We start from the raw sequence: 19,317 nt of genomic DNA, 5'->3' as shown, positions 1-19,317 counted from the left end.
GGGTAGATTTTTATAAAGCTGGTATATAGTAAGGTGCTGGAAAAGGTGTGCATGTGCTTATGTTTGTGTGTCTGGTTGTGTGTGTTTGTTGATTTTCTAGAATACACAGGGTGTTGAGAAAAACATTTGGAAACATAAAAACTAGAAACCAGTGTTGCTAATTTTCTGTATTTAATATAGAATACTTACTGCATTTGTATTAATTTTACATTTTTAGATAAAAGAAAAATATAGCTAGAAGGGTGAAGCAGTTTTAAATACAAAACTAATTTTTTGCCTTTTTACTTTTCAATAATTTGGGAACTAAAGAGAACTAGACACTGAAAATTTTTATTATATTGATTTTCATACTGAACCCTCAGCACCCAACAATAAATACACAACTTTGCTTTTCTTGCACTGCCAGCAGCAAAACGTTCAGTTCCAAATGACTGTAATTCTGATATAATACATTATTGATAACCTTTCTGTGTGCCTTAATTTAATTCTGCTGTATTGACACATTAGTTTTGCAGTCAACCATCTTTACAAACTTGTAAAAGCTATGGAATATGTTAATACGGGAAGGTGCATGCTCCGATGAACTTCAATGCAGTCAACGTAAAGTAGCCCCAGCTGAGGGTGTTCTTAAAGCAGAAAGCCCCACAGGGTGAAATTTGGGACACAGAGCAGGCATGCGGTTAGATCAAAGGGCTTTGTTCAAAAGCTTGCAAAGGGAGCTCTAGAGTTTCCAAGTGTCTGTGTTACTTCCCAGCCATTCTGTACAGCAGAAACATACTTTTCCCCAATGTGTATATGGTAATCAGCAGCTGTGCAAGAAGAGGAGAGACTCTGCAAGATTTCCTGTACAGCAATGGTGCAAGACTTTTATATACCACAGTTCACATGCTGTAGCCCCTTGATATCATATTGATGACTAAAAGGTAAACCAGTATATTTGAGTAACAATTCAAGAAATCACTGTTACATTTTTCTGTACCTCTGCAGGTGATACTGTATTTCACACATAAGTGATTTTAATGCTGAATGTAAAGAATGTAAAGAACACTGACTAGTAACTATTAAGCACACAGAATAAAAAACAAAATGATGCACCTTTAAAAGAAACAGTAACACATGCACCTTTTCATGTTTGTACCCTGATTAAAAGAACATCATGAATTTCAAGTATGAAATGATACAGTGAAATCATGTCCTGTGAATAGGTATCAATGGTAGTCTAGGTAGTACAGTTTGCACTGTAGGTAACTTTCCATCTTGCAAAACAGAATCCTACTGCATACGTAGGTAAAGTGACTTGAAATGCTAAAACCTGACATGCCAACTGTTGCACTGGTTTACACTGATACAATGCTGTAGAATTCAACAGGACTATGGTGATTTTCACCAGCTGAGTATATGCCCCAAAGTGAATGAAGAAATGTATTCCAAACTGCTTTGCATGCTCTCCTTGAATTATCAAATCCTAGACAACTCCAGAGCAAATGGTATTTTATGACAAAAAAGGGGAAAAAAGAGAAAAAAATTAAGCCAAACAGCATTAGCAGCTGTTTTAATTTTCTGATTTTTTTTTTTTTTTTTTAAATTGTATTGAGAAATGAAGGTACTGAGAGAGATTTTGATTTGCTAATGGACGTTGGTCTGGTGTAATATCAATTAATAAAGTTACTCTGGATGTGTCTCAGAAGCTGTCATCACTGTTCATAGTATTCTGTAAACATGAAGCCACAAGTTTTAATAATGCCTTTTGAGAACATAACTTATCTTGCAGATTCTGAAACCAGTATTTCATCAGTTACAAACAGGCTTAACTTTAAATGACTTCTGTCAACTTCAGTGGGATTTGTAATGTGTAAGGTAGGCACACATGGAGCAGTAAGAACTGAATCTTATTTCTGATACATTTCTGTACCAGCATCCTGCTTTTCTCCACATCTCTCAATGCCACTAAGAAGTGCAATTCTGACCTTTTGTATAAAAAAAGCAATGAATAGAATTTTTTTGAGAAATAATGGAACTAGAGTTAAGATTTTTATCACACATTACAATTTATATAGTATTCTTGCTGATTTACTAAGCTTAAGTATCTTTATATAGACCTGAGCTGCCTGACACTGAAATCCGTAGACTTACAAGGCCAAATTCTTGGTTTAATTTAACTGTAGTCAGTGGAATTACAACAAGAGTAAATCCCACTGAATGATTTTAAATACTCTGAATCTCCAATCCTATTTCATGCAATTGTCCATCCAGAAAAAAAACCCCAAAACAAACCAGCACCTAAATTTGCTGCCTTTATGCTTTTGTTTAGGCATCAATCTTACTTCAAGCCCAGATGGGCAACTTTACCACTGCAAGAAAACTTTCTTCAGTTTCAAGATGCTGCACAAACTTGGCCCCTGGCTTAAGCATCTGGAATCAACAGATACTTGCTGGGCCTTCTAGAAACAAACTAAAGCCAAAGGCAGCCTATGTAATGTTTTCTAATTTTAGTTTTTCAGACAACATTCCCCCACTATGTGTAAAATTAGGTCTACAATAGCATTTCAAAGTAATCTGGTTATTCCTTTACATATTAAAACAAACAAAAATGCTCTAACGCATAAAAAATACTAAATCTGAACACATATACTACTCTAGTTGCAAAACTCAATGTACAAGTATGAAGCTTATTTATGATTTTTTTCAGACTGATCTATCTTCCAGCCTCTCTAAGAAGCTAGCTTCACTTCAACAACCAAAATATATACTAAATGCAAATAAACAATAAAGCAGCAAGACTCAACACATTTTTTTTTGCAACTACCCTTTCACAGGACTAATGTGTTTTCATAAGAAATGATATACTAAATCATAATAGCAATAATTTAGATTAATGTCAAATAACTTGAAGATAAATGTGTCCACATCTTCAATAAACACAGACTCTATTTCCTGGCATCTTGGTACTGTTATTAACCATGTATCCTCACAACTACAGTCAGTTACTAAAGGAAAGCCTTTTTCTGCAAGTACTTTTTGTGAGCAACTATACTCAGCCGACTAAGCCCTCTCTGCTCTCTGGGACTGCTCAGCTGAGGTACAGTATTTGTGTCTTTGCAGACTTAGGCCTTCAGACTGAAGAGTATCAAGCTAGTGAGGAAGTACAAATACACACTGTAACACAGAAAGCAGAAGACAAGACATACAGAAGAAAGCACCCTGTGATGCCTTTGGGAGTTATAATATAAACATCACTTCCAAAGTATACAGTTCCAACTTGTAACACAGCATTTTGAGGGTGTAACTTTTCTTTACCTAGAGCATTCGAAGACATTATACTTTTAAAGCTGTTCAAAGTAATGCAGCAAAATATTACATTAACAATAAAATTCATATGAGATTCAAGGGCAGATATAGACCACTTAAATGAATTGGAATGAAATGGACGATAAATACATTAATCTGAAGGCTTGTGAGGAATTTACAAGGAAATCAAAGACTGCAAGGAACAAATGAATGTTCATCTGTGGGCGTGGTTTCAGAGCCAAAATTATACAGCTTTGTTAAGAAAACAGATGCTATTGGAAAAATAAACGGCACCTTTATATTTTCCCTATCTCAAGTATTTTAAAATGTGTTTCTTGCCCTAGCACAAGGGACTGCCTTGCCTGTGAATGGTGCCTGGCTAAGACTCCTTGAGACTTTCAGTCCATGTTTCACTTGGAACTGGCTCTCACTCTTTACTGAAAAGCACTGTCATAATGTAAACTTCATTTGCTCACAGTTCTGTGACTCCAAATGGGTTGTAGGAAGGGAGTTCAATCTCCTGGCAAAGAGATTTTGAACACTGTGAAGAATGACAGTGAGGTTTTTAATAGTGCTTAATAAAAGGCAGATGGGTGTTGAATTCCATTTGTTGGAAAGAAACAGAGATAACTTCACTCTCATGACCAGTGACAAGACTAGAAGCTGAGTCAGGGGAGGTTTAAGTTGGATGTCAGAAAAAGATCCTTCACCTAGGGGATGACTGGGCACCGGAACAGGCTCCCCAGGGAAGGAGTCATAGCACCAAGCCTGGTTCAGAGAGAGTTCAAGAGGTATTCAGACAGCACTCTTAGGCACATGGTGTGATTCTTGGAGTTGGACTCAATGATCCTGACAGGTCCATTCCAACTCAGCATATTCTATGATTCCCTTAATATTGACTATTACAAAGTGATCAAAATTTTCAGACAGTGCTGGCCTTCTCTCTTTGTGACATGGTATACTATAGGGTAATGCTTTTCTTTTCAACTTACTATGCAAAATAGAAAGGAGAATGTGTGTGGTGGAGGTGAAATAAAACAAATCAAAATACAACAAAGCTGGAACACCACAGGGTTGCTAGACATCTAAGGAGAAAAAGCCTCTGATCTCACGATGCTGCAGTCCTTCTATCATGTTATGATAGGTAACTTCAGTTCAAAATGTGCATGGCAACCAATACTTTCACACAAACACATCCCCCCTGAGCTTACCTAAGCCACCTTGTACAGCCTCACATCCACAAACTTCTTGCCAGCATCCAATTTCTGATGTACCTTTTGTCGTAGCTGCAACTCATGGTTACGGCCACCTTTCTTAAAAGGGACTCCAAGATAAAGTCCCTGCAAGAAATCATGGAGGGTTTTGGTCTTGTTAGAAAAACACTGCTCATTTTACTAGTATGCTGCAGACTCAGGCTGTATTTTAAACCCAGTTTAGTGGATTTTCTATCACAGATGAAGGATGATTGATCGAGATACACACCATCTACCCCAAATACAGCATTTTGTCTTTTCCCACAGAATGTCCAGAATTCAGTGTCATCCCTATTGTGTAGTGGGAGAGTTTTCTTAGGGGAGTTCTTATATCGATGCTGTTTAAAACACAAAAAATAAAAGTCACCTGTCACAGAAACAGTAAACATACTGTCCCCTTTAGATCATGGGAAGACCTTTCCTCAGGAGAATATTTTGGCAGTTAAGGTTTGCTTGTGCCTAGTACTTGTGGCAGGGTCTGTACTTTAAACTGCCATAGCCAAAAGGGAATGAGCTTGATTAGCTACATGAATACAACCTGTCTTGAGAGTTGGGGACTGTTTCACAGTTGCTCCACCCCATGCTGGGAGGAATCCTCTCCCTGGGAATAGTGATCTTGGGGAAGGCGAGGGGAAGCAGGGTAAGCAGTAGGAGGCTGGCATTGCTAGTCTTGTTTGTATCCATAGAAAACTTCTGTGTAACAGGAGCATCATTGTGTGCTCTTGTAAAAATGTGCATCACAGACAGTTTTTCAGGGATCTTCTGTATTTAGTACATGAGCTTCTGAATCAAAAGCTTTTCTGGCTGACCAATTGAACATTATGTTCAATCTAATCTATTCTAGCTCATTGCTTTGCTTGAACCAAAAAGTGTGAAAGTAGCACACACTCTGCCATATTCTACTGTACTACTTCCCTGTTCCTAATGAGAAGCAAGGAAAAACTAGAGTACAAATCACTGGCTGGCCAAGACTGGAAGCTGCAGAGTCACAAGGCAGTAATTTAGCTCACAGCTACTTCAGTGGTAGTGGGAGTACCAGCAGGGTGAGATGCAAATGATAGGTAATTGTTGCTGTAGTGAGAGGAAGCAGGAAAGTTGGAAAACTGCTGAGGTAGACTCCTCAGGGCTTCCTTCACAGTGTCACAGAAGGATGATCTGGGATAAGGAGAGGACTGCTTGAGTGGCTGAGTGATCTATCACTACATGTATTTAACAAGTGCCAGAGAACTACTGTGTAGAATTAGAGGTTTCCCATCCCTGGAACTGTGAAATTTGTCTCTGTGCCAAGCCTAGTTGCTCATGCTTAATGGAAGGACCAAAATCGGCCACTCTGTGCCAACACTTACCCTGCCACCCACGCACATAGTCTGAACACAACAAAATGCCATGCAGCCCTCCTATTCTGCATTTTTGGAGGTGGCATAACAATAGTTAACAGTAGCTCTCATGTCGGCAGAGCAGCTCAGAAAGCTCATTCCTACTCCACAGCCTACAAAAAGTATTTTCTTTTCCCATAGCAGATGATCTGCATTATTATTTACACTGGGTGTCAGACAGACTTGCTAAGCTCTCATACATGCTCCTGTAAGATGGTGAACCACCTGGACTCATCCAGCAAAACCTCCATGTGGATAACCTTATCAAAATCCAAGTGTGCAAAACCATACTATTTTGGATGACCAAAGGATTTTCACTTTGGAGCAGGAGTCAACGTCTAATGCACAACACTGCACACTAATAGACAGTGTCAGTGCCTCTCCTGTAGCAGAGCTGTGCATTCTCCAGTGTCTGCAGCTGAACTACAGCCACTGTCTCTGTGGACAGCTTAATCTGCTCTCAAGCTGTCACATAAGACCTTTTTTTATATCTACCCAGAAAAAGCTCTAGCTTATGCAAAATCTAAAAAATAGAGCTGTTGCTATGTTGAAGAACTGCACTGGAACTCATGACTTGAGTTGGCATAAGTATCTGGAACTAAAATCCTGTTCATGAGTCTTGCTTTATCATCTTATGCTTATGAAAGCGAATGACAGGAGAAAACAAAACAACTGGAAAAAAGTCTTCCCCCTATGTTTATATGTAATTTTTCCACATAGTCAAACTCACTTGCGAACTCTCCTACTCTCTGCCCATTTTTTCTATCTTTCCATCACATCACAATTTTCCTCCTGCATCTAGCTACTCAAAATTGATCCTAACATTAAAGAACTGGAGCTTAATTTTTTTTAAAAAAGGCTGAGAATTAGCATAACATGATGTATGTGTGAAACATGGAATAAAATGAAGGGCTCCATATTGTTGAACATTCATTTCAAACCCTTTAGGAATAATTGTACAAAGGAATCTGTCAGTCTGTGAAAATTCATTTTTCATTCAGTGGCAGAGACTGTTCTCTGTCTGGATTTAACATGAGCATGACAGTGGGAGCAAGTATCCATGTAAACACCAGAAAATGGGTTTTTTTCAGGCATGTGGATGGGTTTAAGGTGCAGAAAGCTAATAGTGTGAATGTGAATTTGGCTTGCTCAAAAATGGACAGTGAGCTTGAGAGCTTTACGACACATCCTTGTAGACACCAAAGTAAATCACGAGTTTAACGTGATGTGTTTTCCCATCTCCTTTCAAACAGTACCGGTTGCTTTAGTGCAAATGAACATTTAAGTGGTAGTTTGAATAAATTCATAGTTGGATGCTTTTCTTCCATAAAACCCTATCAGTTTCAATGCTTATTTAATACACATTGTTTGCATTTACATTTTTCACATTAAAAGTATGCTCCTTTTCACTCATCCTGACAGTATTTTCCGAATAGTTCCTTAAAATCTCCAAATCTCCTTTTTAATCTTTACCAAGTGTCAGTTATTTGTGGGCGCTTTTTTTCCCCCCCCTTTTTTTTTTCTTTTCTCTTTTTCAAAGAAGGCCATATATTTTGTCTGATCCTTTCTGGAAACAAAAAATCTGCTCTATCACAATCACCAACAATCAAAATACTATAGCAGAACTTCTTACTTTCTCTAGCCTTGCAGAAGTCTCATTAACATTGGGCTGGATAAAACCCACCAATATATTCTAACAGATAAAATATGCAATGTGAAGGGAAAAAGACCACATGGTTACGGACTTTTGATTTATCTTTGCTGTTTTGCATGGTCCTTCAATGAAGGCTGGAAATCCAAATATTACAGAAGTTTTCACAGGACTTTTAAGTCAAAGCAAATTTTCCACTAACTTTACTCACAGCAACCTTGGGTTTTTCTGCCCAGAAAGCAAAAAGCTCATCTAAGAATGGTGCTGGTTAATTTTTGTTTCTGATGAATACATGAAGAACTGATGGTATCTACTTGGCCTGGAAGAATCACTTTTGAGAACAAGTTTCCACTTGATTCAGTTTTGTTTGGGTGCCTATCACTGAATTAAAAACATAACACATAATTTTTTCCAGAATACTTTTTAATGGGAAAATATATGAGTTTCAAAATTTTGAGTGTTACAGCTAAAGTAATGATTTTCAGCTGGTTTCTCGGAGAGTCTAATGAGCCATTTTTCATCTTATTTGTGCACACTACTCTTAAGTGGTCTTTATGGTTCTTAAAATGTATATATTGCACATCAGTATGCAATACTTGCTAAGCTTCAAACTAAAGGGAAGAAATAATATAGCAATAGTATATTTGTCAGTTTATATGTCCACATCTTTCTTCTTTTAATGGCCTAGTTAATTAAAATCAGTGAGAAAGCTTCTTTCTGTTTTACATAAATTATTGAGACTTGACGGTTACAGAGTCTAGTCCAGAAACTAGAATTGTATTACAGCCATTATCTAATAATTTGCAAGACACAGATAAGAAAACAAACAGCTCACAAATAAAACTCCAATTTGAGTCCTACAGACTGTTGGACTGTTAAAATTGTAGTCATGTTTTTGTACATCTGAACTGTACTTGCACAAAAAAATAGATATGAAAATAAAATTGGAAGCTTAAACATATAAAATCCCATTTACTCTTCTAGAGACTGTTTCTGAATTTTTTCTTCATTCAAAGTAACCTGTATACTCAAGGCTTAGTAATCAAAAGGAAGTAAAACTGATAGCTTATTGATAGTCAGTTATTGAAGATTTCACCTCTCTGTGAAAGTAAAAATATATTTCTTAAATTTTCCTCTACTACTGCAGTTTGGAAAAATGCTTTTTCTAACATACTAATTTCAAGAAAATAATTTACACATTAAAAAAAGTGTGAAATCCTGTTAACATAAAAAAAGATCTTGATATTTAGCAGTTTTGAAGCAATAAAATAAATATGTTAGGTTCCTAAGCTTGCAATCAATTCAAGCTTCAAGCACAAAACAACAAAATCACTCAAATAGCCTAGTATCTTCTAATTCACATTGTATATAAAAGTCTATTCCTGAACCTACTGTATATGAAAAATACTAGCCAAGTGGTTCTTTCTATAAAACAGAGTTCTTAGAATAAACTTCCTCATTATTCAAATGTGTCTTATATATGGAACATAATTAATTTATGTGGCCTTTTAAACCAAACTGTATGGTTTCTCATTCATATACATATTTGACAACTGAGGTGTTTTCAGTTGTGAGTCAGGTAAGTGCTCTGAGTTTGCTGGCTAAAAGGCCAAAACAGCATGTTTTCTCTTTATTTTCCATATTAAAGTTGGTCTAATACCTAACAGCAGAAAGAATTATATGTATAATAAAACATGCTTTTCAAAGACAGTGAGTAAACCTGTGAAAAGCAGCAAGGCACAATATTTTCTTCTTATTCACCAAAACAACCACTAAGTATAAAAACCAAGTAAGAGTTATCATGCTAGAAACCCTCCCCTATGCAGAAGATGTTCAAATGCTGCAATTTAGTGATTCCTTTCATTAAAAAGGCTCTGTACACATAGCACTAAATTTCTTTTTTTTTGCAAACATGACACCCTCATTTTTTGGTGTGTTTTAAAACAGAAACAGCAGGAAAAGATGCTCAATTATTGATCATTGTACACTAATAGGCTGAAAAAAACCTGGAGTGTGGGCATAGCCTACACAGAAATATGCACAAATCCTATTTTTAGAATTTTACTAACCACACAGAAGACAACACAGGGGTACACGAAACTAAGCCTAAGCAAGGAGGTGCACAAAGTTCTTGTCTCATCATTGACTTAAGCTGTGGGACTAAAAGAAGCAACATTTGGTAACAGGAATGTAGGGGACATTGACACTGTGTAGCTATGGAAAATTTGGAAGAATCTTGCTGGAAATAGCACCTGTGAGCATCACTGAAACCTGTTTATGTAAGGGAGATGAAGGAGAAGAACAGGAAGGCTGGTGTGAGCGTGGACAGGGAGAAGAGAAAAGGGCTGCACCTGATGGATTGCTACAGTTCAGCAATCAGCACTTCACTAGCTGGCTTTGGTGATTCTGTCCTTGGCTATTGAGTGTGGCTTTTTCTGAAGAATTATGTAGTAGTGATTAAAGGGAAAAAAAAAAGGTTGGTGGGAGATAGAAACTTCTCCTTTCATTACTTAGAACACCCTGTTCTCCGCTAAGAAGAGCACAGTGCCTGGTTGTGGGTGTTCTAGGAGCTATACTTAATACATCTTTTGTTATTCAGCACTTTTCAGCTGCTGTTGAACCACTCCTGTTGAACAGAAGACATACAGGCTTAGTTATCACTAAGAAGAATTGCACTCTGAAGTCTTATTTAAAGGTGTACAAAGAGTTTTCATCACAGCACTTTCTTTTTCACATACACAATTCCTACATCCTACACATATGGCAGTAATGAGTAAAGGTACTAAAATACTAGAGCTATACCAGTAAAATAAGAAGAGCAAGGGCATGGATTTGAGCACAGTCCCCCAGTTGTCTGTGCTGTCTAACTATAAACATGATTCCTGGCATGGTATTAGCCAATGACAATGCTTTGCCCAGCCAGACAACAGGCTTTCTCAGTTTACTAGTGTAAGTGAAGCTCCACATGGTTTGGCAAGGAAGACTGGAATAAGATTAAGCCTATGGCATGTCAAATGGAATTTCTTCCTAAAGAGATCCGGAAAAAGAGGTAATTTGAAAAATTGTTGGTCCTTTGCAACCAGGCCCTTGCTACCACAAGGACCCCATTAGAGAAATATTTTCCCTAACCCTGCCAAGACAGAACTTAGATTTCTTGGTTTTGTTCCTGCCATTCCCAGTGGAAAGATGTTCCAAAATGTGACCATTAATGCAGCCCTTTGCAAACTGTTCTCCTGAATAGTCTCATTTATAACCTGATCCTACTATATTAGACAACATACAGCACCATGTTGCAGCAGCTCTGCTTCTGATTCCGTAAGCCAGCCCCTGTTTTTCTCTGCTGCTTTCTTAGCTCTTTGATACTACGATTGGGAAACACTGCTCCAGTAGCTAAATTCCTTGTGATTTCCACATTCTCATTTGTTTTTGGGCCAACATTAACCTTTGGCTTAAAGTGTTCTCTCCCCTCCTTTCTGTTTTTACCCTAATAATGTGTCTACAATCAGCAACCACTTTCTTTATTCTTTAGCTTTGCTAAGCTTAATAGAACAGATTCTTACATGGAACAGATGCACGTTTCTCTCTGAAAGTTTTAAGCCCAATTTGGAAAATATCATCTCCTCTACATTTTCACCCTGTATTAGTTGGTGGAGAGCTCTGGGAGAGTTCCCTGAGCAGTTGCTGGGAAGGCACAGCAGCTGAATGACCTGATAAGGTATGTACGTACTATAGATAGCTCAGCGCTAGGTAAAATGTGGAATGTTTTCAAAAGTGCTAAACTCCATAGAAAACTTTTCTAATTGCTACTGTTGCAAGAGTCCCCTGACTTTTGGCTCGGTTTGTTGTTCTAAATTACTGTCTAAAAATTATTAGCAAAAATTTCACTCTGGCCCATCTTTCCCTGTGAACATTAAAAATTATTCACGCTCAGGTCCACTGACCCATACAGGGATACTGTTGGATATCAGTGCAGTGGGTCTGCAGCTCCCCTAGGGTGTAGGAACAGAGAGAATGACAAAGGCAAGGCCAAGATTAGAAGGTTTGCTGCTGTGACAGCTCCCTGGCCTTCAGCTTGCTGCTCACAGAGCTTCCAAAATTCTGATGTTATGCATCTGTGATATCTCTGTGTGCAGATGCCTCGTGTATGCTCTTGCCAGGCCTAATTTGCAACTTGCCTGTTCATGCTGGTTACGTTTTCCATAGCCTCATTCTGGGCATAAAGAAAAGCACAGCCCACTGCATGCAAGCATCCAAGTGGTCCTTCTAAAATCTGGCTTGTTTAAAGTAGACCTAATTTAACCATGTAAAACACACTTCAGTGTCTAACAGTAACAAAAAGCTTTATCCAGGAGACAGATAAGATCCACTTACTATCCTAGCAGTGGACCATGACCCAGACAGTGCAGATACCTGAAATTGAGTTAACAATGAAGTTTGCCACAGGAGAGACCTGCCAGTGAGATGGCTACAAATACCCTGTCACAACTGGAAAAGTTACATTGCCCAGCTCACTGCTAAGGACCTGCTTCTGCCAAGCATGCCATGGATGAGGATGTAATGCTGGCTCACCACCTAGAGAAGATGAAATAGAGATGAGGAAGAGAGAAGCCTAAGGGACTGTCACAGGAGTAAGCAAAGCTGGCTGCCTCACTTAGCATCAGCTGTATTCATTGGACCAATATTCCCCCCCAGGTCATGTCCAGGTAAATGCACTGAAGTCATGCTAGGGAACAGCTTTTATGGATTTAAAATACTTCTTTTTCCCCAGTACAGTATTAAAAAAATAAAAGTTTCTTTTCAAAATACTGAAAATATATTTTAGTTAAGGTAAAAATACTAAATATAAAAATTTCAGGTAATATTTAAAATAACTGTGCTATAAAGACAAGTGAATTGCTTAGTCATTTTGACATTCAATAATAGCACATTAACCTTAGTGGAGAGGCATGTGCCAGTGTCCCCACATGGTGGTTTAGGAGAGAAGGTCATGCAATTCTGCGTAGAAAACAAGCCTGCTTAGTAAGTGACATGTGAGGGATTTTGAAACACCAATGTTCATGCACTTGTGATGCACCGGGGGGTGTTGCAGGTAAGGCAGCACAGTATACAGCGTATAATGCAGCACAAATACTTCTCTGTGCTTGTTACAGGTATAGGATTCTCTGCTTCTGAACCAGAAATATTTTTTCTATTTTCCTTCTTGGCTGACAATGAAAACAGGTTGAAGGCAAAAATCTGTACTGATTTTCATTGGCTCTGCTCATGTCTTTGAGCTGGACATCAGAAAATTATTTGGAATGAGATGAAGAAAATATGCTTGCAGCTGTTTCCAAGGGGGAATGATGGGTCAGATGATGGACCAGAATGTGTCTGCATTTCAACACAAACTGACCATTTGGAAACTGAAACAGTAAGAACAGGACAGTTTTTTGAAATGTGCACACAAACATAGCTAAATAATAACCTGTTTGTGTATGAAAAAACCTAAAAGCTGAGACATTTATTATGATCATCATCACTGTTACTTTTATAGAGCAATGAAATGATAAATTAATTCATCCAAGTTTTCAAGTGGGGAAGCACCTGCATATATGCTATGAATGAACAGTAGCTGGATGTATTAACGCATGTATCACTTAACTGCAGGCTGCAGAGATCTGATATTTCAATGCCATTCTTTAAATATCACGTAACAATAATAATAAAGAAGTACCAAATCATGCTTCAGCAGCTAGAGAGAGAGAAATTGCATCATGTTTTGGCAGTGACTCAATCATCAAACACTGGCAACATTCAATATTAGAAGGATAAAATGGCAGCAAAACTGGTCAGCAGCTTCTCTTCGTCTGGAGTTTTCCCAGGTAGATAAACAAAACAAAACAAAACCAAAACAAACATAAAGCTGCAACAGGAGCAGGTCAAAGCCCCGGCCCTTGCACTGCTGATAAAAGTAAACTAGATTGATTTCCATGGATAAGCACATCACAATCCCAAAATAAAAGGCAAGTGCATAAAACCTCCAAATAATGATCTTCGCTAGGACAGCTATGTGGCTTGTATGGGACAGTGGCCTTGTCAGCTACATGTTGTGTTCATTTATGGTTCCTCTTCAGTCAGCATTTATGACGCATTCACCTCACTGGAGTTTTGGCTGGATGACATGTGACAGTCCATATTCTCCTTGAATTTCTCCAGATCATGGAAATATGGGTGAGAGAGGGCAACATATGCAGATATTCGCTTGGCTGGGTTGAATGCTAAGCATTTCTGAAAGTATGAAAAGAAGTTGGTTTTAGCTCAAATGTACAGGTAACAGTGCTAGCTATCATTGCATACATACGTTAATGCATACCACCTTCAGTTCATGGTCAGTATGAGACACAACAGGGTCTCAGAAGGTGGTGCACAATGATCATCCATATTAAAACAAGCAGTGGGGTCAGAGAATAAGAGTATGGTCACCTCAAAAATTACATGCCAGAAAATTCAAGTATTCACAGTTTATGAAATTCCAGAATACAGTTTTTCTTGAATTCACATGCACAGGACAGCCTTCATCTGGTTATGTTCTGTGTTCGGTTTTCCCTCTTCTTCCTCACTGCACTTCGATGGCCCTCCTTCCACATCTGTATCCCAGCCTTTGTCCAGCTGGCACTGAAATCTCTGCCCCAACCTTGTGTTTATATCTTGCTCTTTGCTTCATCCACCTCCATGTATTATTCTTCCTACCATCCTTGTGTAGCCACTTCCTAGTCCTCCTTTCTTTTCTTGTGTCAGAACTTCTATCATTTAACTTCAGAAATTTAATTCAGTGACTTTCAGTCCTACTCTCCCCTTTCATCTGTGGCTCCCAGTTATCATCTCTTTGCCTACCAGGAACAGATTTCTTTCCTACCTCACCTTCTAGGCATAGATATTTATTTTCTTCTTCCCTCCCTCCCATCATGCCTCCGCACTCACTGAGCTCTCTGCCATGTATTATTCCTTGTTGTTCCCAGAATCTAATTCTTATCCCATGTCTAGCTTCCACTTCCAAGCTGTCTGCAAGCACAACAGATGTGTTTCTCCTTTGTCATTTCAAGTGTCCAGATGTAGTCTGCAGCTGGGGGCTGCAGTCATGAGGACACTGGAGGATCATCTGCTGTTGAGATAACCTTGGCCAGAGACAGTGGCTCCTGAAGAGATGCATCAAGTATTTCAAGAATTGCACTAAGCCCACTCTACCTAGCTCATATGAATCAAGACCTTTAAAAGACTTCCAGAGAACAAATTAACTAGATTTCAAAAAGCACAGAAAGAAGCAAACTGATGTGAGGTCATTCCCTACATTCCATGTCAAGATTGAACTTCAGGACTGGGGTTTCTAATATATCTATAATAATAATGGAAATAGCTGTACCAGCCCATTTTTTTTGCTTCTGTTCAGCCTTGCCATTTGCAAGAGGCAGGAATCAGTGATTTCCAAGTGTCAAGTTTTCAGCGTTCAGTAGAAGGCATGCAGATGTCATCTGCCACTACAGCCTATTTCCTGCTTTATACTGGGTCCACTATACCACAAAAATTGGTAGATCCATTTTTGTACTCACATCAGGCCAATACCATAAGAATGGCTGAATCAGTGGCACTACAGTGGTCAGTAATGAGGATCTAATCATAAGGTCTAATGACAGGTCAAACAGATAGGTCCCTGACCCAGTTTCCTAATCTTGAACTACTCTCAGCTCTGACACCTCTTGAGCCAAAGGCAGTGTCTTTGTGCTGTTGTTTCACAGATTAACATGAATTGTCTTATCTATTTTTGACCTTTTTTCTAGTAACTCCATTAAATGGAAACTTCATTGTTTCTTGGCAAGTTGCAAGCACAGTGGGAATATCAGGCACATGAATTAGGGAACAACAAACTGCAACTCACAAGGAGCAAGTCTTTGCCTACTTCATCAATATCTGGTACAAATTTTTCAATAGGTTGTGCGGGTCTGGAAGTAAAAGCATTTCTTGGAAGGGCAACATCCTTAGGCCAGTCCTCTTCTTCCGGGAGCCCAATTACACTGTGAAATGAAAAACACAATGTTAGGTCTGAACATTTATGCAGTTTCCCCTTTATATTGATTACAATGAGTGACAGTTTGTAAGTATTTTTGTTTAAATGAGCTTAACTATTTAATTAATTTAATTGCAGTAGTGCAATGATCTCTGTGAACAGAAGCTGATCAACACAGGTCCTCAATGTGTTTGGTAGAAATCATTTTGCGGGCAGCACAATTTTCTGGCCTAAGTCTCAATTTTCTGAGTCTTTTTGTTGAAAAAAGGCAGAGTGCTTTAGAAAAAAGTTGCTCAGCTCTTGACTGGATGGCGCAACATATGTCACTCCAGGATGATTAAACGCAGTAGGTTTCAAAGGGGAATTGCGTGCAAGGATCTTTTTTTCACAAGAATAGGGACTGAGAGAAGAGTGTGGGTCAAGATGAGGGTAAGGCAATAAAAGGGATGTTTCATAATGCTTCAAAGCTATGTGCAGTAATTGTTGCCCAAATTTAAACAATTTATTTGCTTCACAATACAGGTTTTAAAGTCTCAATTTAGAAGTGGAAAGGCACTTGAGTGTCTTTGTGGTTTTGCTTTCAATTGTGTTTTAGTTTTTCTTCACTCTTTTACAGAATATTTTAATTTCTTTTAATATTTTTTGTCTTTATTCTTTAAATTATACAAGATATTTATAATTATTAAATAATCATGCTGAGGTCTAAAACCCAAATAAATTAAATAATAGGTAAACCACCAATGATGCATTATGTCTCATACCTTTCACATTTTAGTCTAATGCTAGTATTTGTAGGGTTGAAAACCAGTTTCTGATGGAAATTCTGGAAAAGACCATACATTTCTTGCCTGGTTTCAGGGAAAAGAAATTGTTATAACCTGTAAAATCGAGATTTTCAATGGAAATGCTGACAGGCTAAGACAAGAAAAGACATAATGTCACTGAATATTTGGGCCTGGACAAAGCCCACTGCCACTAGGGAGCAGCATTGACCTTTTTTCTCACCGAGTTTGTTGCAAGATCGGGGGAGGCCATGGGCCAACCACACCGAGGTAAATCATACGTTACCTCAGCGAACTTAATGGAATTACCCCACCTTCCACCTACATGGATTTTAGATTGTAATTTGACTCACCTAAAATACCTCTAAAAATTAATATGCCCTCAAAATAACAGCATGGCTGGAAGGGCAAAGCAATTACAGTCGCAGGACAATGAAATCCTACTACACCTGGACATACCACAACTCTTGGGAAACGCTAAGTTGAATCCGTATGAAAAACCACACTTGGCGTTCATCACCAGGTACAATGTGGGTATGGGGCAGCCCCCTTGGCCAGGGCAGTTAAAGCCTTTGGATTAGATATTTCAGGATCTGGTCCCATATTAAATATAATACAAATAGCATCACAGATGGGAGAGATAGGTATTTTAAATAACAATGACATTTAACCTGTCATTCAAATGTGTTTGGTTAGTCCCACTTCTTTTAACAAATGTGTGGCAGAGAACGAACAGGGCAGAATAAGCACAGGCAAAGCTAATGACGAGAAAGCAGGAGGCAGCCTGCCAGACGGGGTAGGCTGGATGAGACTGAGAGTGGAAAGGAGAGACATACTTAGCTACACACACAGAGTACTCAAACCCCCCTAATAACGAATGTCTGGGTAGCTGTTCTCACTCTAATGGTCTGGTGGCACCACCACTTCAGTGACTAAGTTTGGGAGTATATTAGTAAGTTTCACCTCCTGCCAAAGGTTCAGGCCTGGTCTTGAGAAATGCTGAGTACTTTCCACTCCCATTGATCACAATGGGAAACAAATCTGCTCAAACCACAGCAGTTTAGCAAAATCTATGAGGATATGCCACATGCTGGTAGTGTCCTGGAAAAGCAGGAGAATGTTTTGGGACATTTACAAGGGATTTACGTTTACCCTCACACCCAGTGGAATTTTACTGACAAATCACAATGCACATGCAAAGCAAAGGCAGACCGCAGCCGCATTATCTGAAAGAATGCATCAGCCCAGATTGCATGCAAATCCTGAAACTTCCTTCTGTCCAAACTGATCTCCAGAATGAGTCACTACTGTAGAAAGAAACAACCCTCCTACAAGAAGAGCTATGCCTAACTGTAGGGGGTTCTCCAGCTGTGAAAACACAAAATAAACACTACTTGGCATAACCCCTCAGAACCCAAGACAGAAACTTTTCAACTATTTAAGAACAGTACAAAAGAAGAAAACCCAAACCTTCTCTGTAAGTAGATGTGCAACAAGGAATTTCCTCTAAATTTAGCACAGCATTTTCTTTTCTTAGTGAATTCTTTTCTGCACAGGTAATCTCAGCCCCTAGGGACGGAAAGATCCCCGTTGGAGGCTGCCACTAGCAGCTAGGCATTTAATCCTAGCCCAGTTCATTTTCATTTTCCCCTTAAATGTCACAAATGAAAGAAATCACAGCTATGTCTTTTTAAATTGCAAAATACGTTGTATGTATCAAAGCTGTCTTCATTTAATAAAGCAGAATATTGTAGGGCTAAAGTAGTAGTTTTGGCAGAAGAAGAAAAAGGAAACTTTAAGGACTGATTTTTCTGGATTGGGCAGGAAGAGCTATTTAGCGCATGACAAATTAACCACACAAGTGAGTCACATACTCATGGTATGGTATGCAGGAAAGGGAAGTCAACTGTGTGAAATCAAGACCTGCAATTTAGGAACCCCACATTAAATAATGAAAAAGCTTAGAAACAGATCCGTTATGATTTGAGAACTGGAAAAATGGTTAAACTGAGAAATTCATTATTTGTTCAGTTTAAGCTTTCTTAGAAATTTTACTATTTTCTCTTTGGAATATCTTCAAGAAAATAACATTTTGGAATAATACTTCTCTCTCTCTCTCTCTCTGTGCTATCTACTTCTTATTTCATCCAGATCCCTGGATCCCTGCAGTCCCTCCATACAGAAAGGGAAGTCAGAGGTGCAGAGGCAAACAGACATTCAGTCTCTGGATTGGTACCAGCTCTGTGTGGCTTTGATTTCCTAACTACATGATATGGACATCAGATCTTAAATTTACTTAAAGTATGCCTCTTAAAAATATGCCTCTTAAAATGCCTCTTAAAAATACAGCAATGGCCCTTACTCTGAACAGCTTTTACAAGAAAACAGTAATATAATCCTACTTAATTATCATATTGGTAGTATCAATAACTTAATTTTGGACGAGAAATATTTTAGCTCAGTGAGTTTAGAGTCTATCCACCTCCTTAACCTATCTGATACATCTGAAAAACACAAACTCATATAATTGTAAAATGGTTTTAAAATAAAGTCAATTTATCTCTGAGAAAGCAAGTTAAAATATTTCCTCTGTTCTCATAGTTACCTTCCTGACCAAAATAAGGACTGTTAACAGGCTACACAATGCGGTGTAAAAGCTGATGTATTTTAAGATGTTCAGAAGTCTTTTCTGCAAAGATGCTGTTGGTAATAATCTTAGAGATTTCAGCTTTTAATGTATTCTAATGTTGTTTTCTGCAATGCACGAAGAAATCACCAAAAAATAAAACCTCTGTGTTTGTTTACATGAAGAGAATCTCTTGGACTTAACTGTTTATGACTATGTATGAATGGCACATGCACAGTATGTTTAAGAGACTTAAAAAGCCCAAACCCAGAGACCTCATAACTTCCTGATGATGGCTGT

At 38.3% G+C, this 19,317-nt stretch overlaps 1 protein-coding gene across 5 annotated transcripts in view; it reads right to left on the bottom strand.

Annotated features, from left to right (window-relative positions):
- Positions 1 to 1,564: 1,564 nt before the first annotated feature.
- CDK6 (cyclin dependent kinase 6) overlaps positions 1,565 to 19,317 on the bottom strand; it is a 138,716-nt gene continuing 120,963 nt past the window's right edge. For 4 of the 5 annotated variants that reach the window (XM_032112167.1, XM_032112139.1, XM_032112157.1 and 1 more), the window contains 2 exons: positions 15,481 to 15,616; positions 1,565 to 13,835 (listed from right to left, as the gene is read on the bottom strand). In XM_032112167.1, coding sequence (XP_031968058.1) covers positions 13,689 to 13,835; positions 15,481 to 15,616 — 283 coding nt within the window. In that variant the 3' untranslated portion in view covers positions 1,565 to 13,688. Of the gene's footprint in view, positions 13,836 to 15,480; positions 15,617 to 19,317 lie in introns of those variants that run through there. The other variant, XM_032112174.1, reaches the window with a different exon arrangement.

This window comes from Corvus moneduloides, chromosome 1 (genome assembly GCF_009650955.1).
Source record: "Corvus moneduloides isolate bCorMon1 chromosome 1, bCorMon1.pri, whole genome shotgun sequence".
Lineage (NCBI taxonomy): Eukaryota > Metazoa > Chordata > Aves > Passeriformes > Corvidae > Corvus > Corvus moneduloides.
This window is presented reverse-complemented; position numbering and strand designations above follow the sequence as displayed.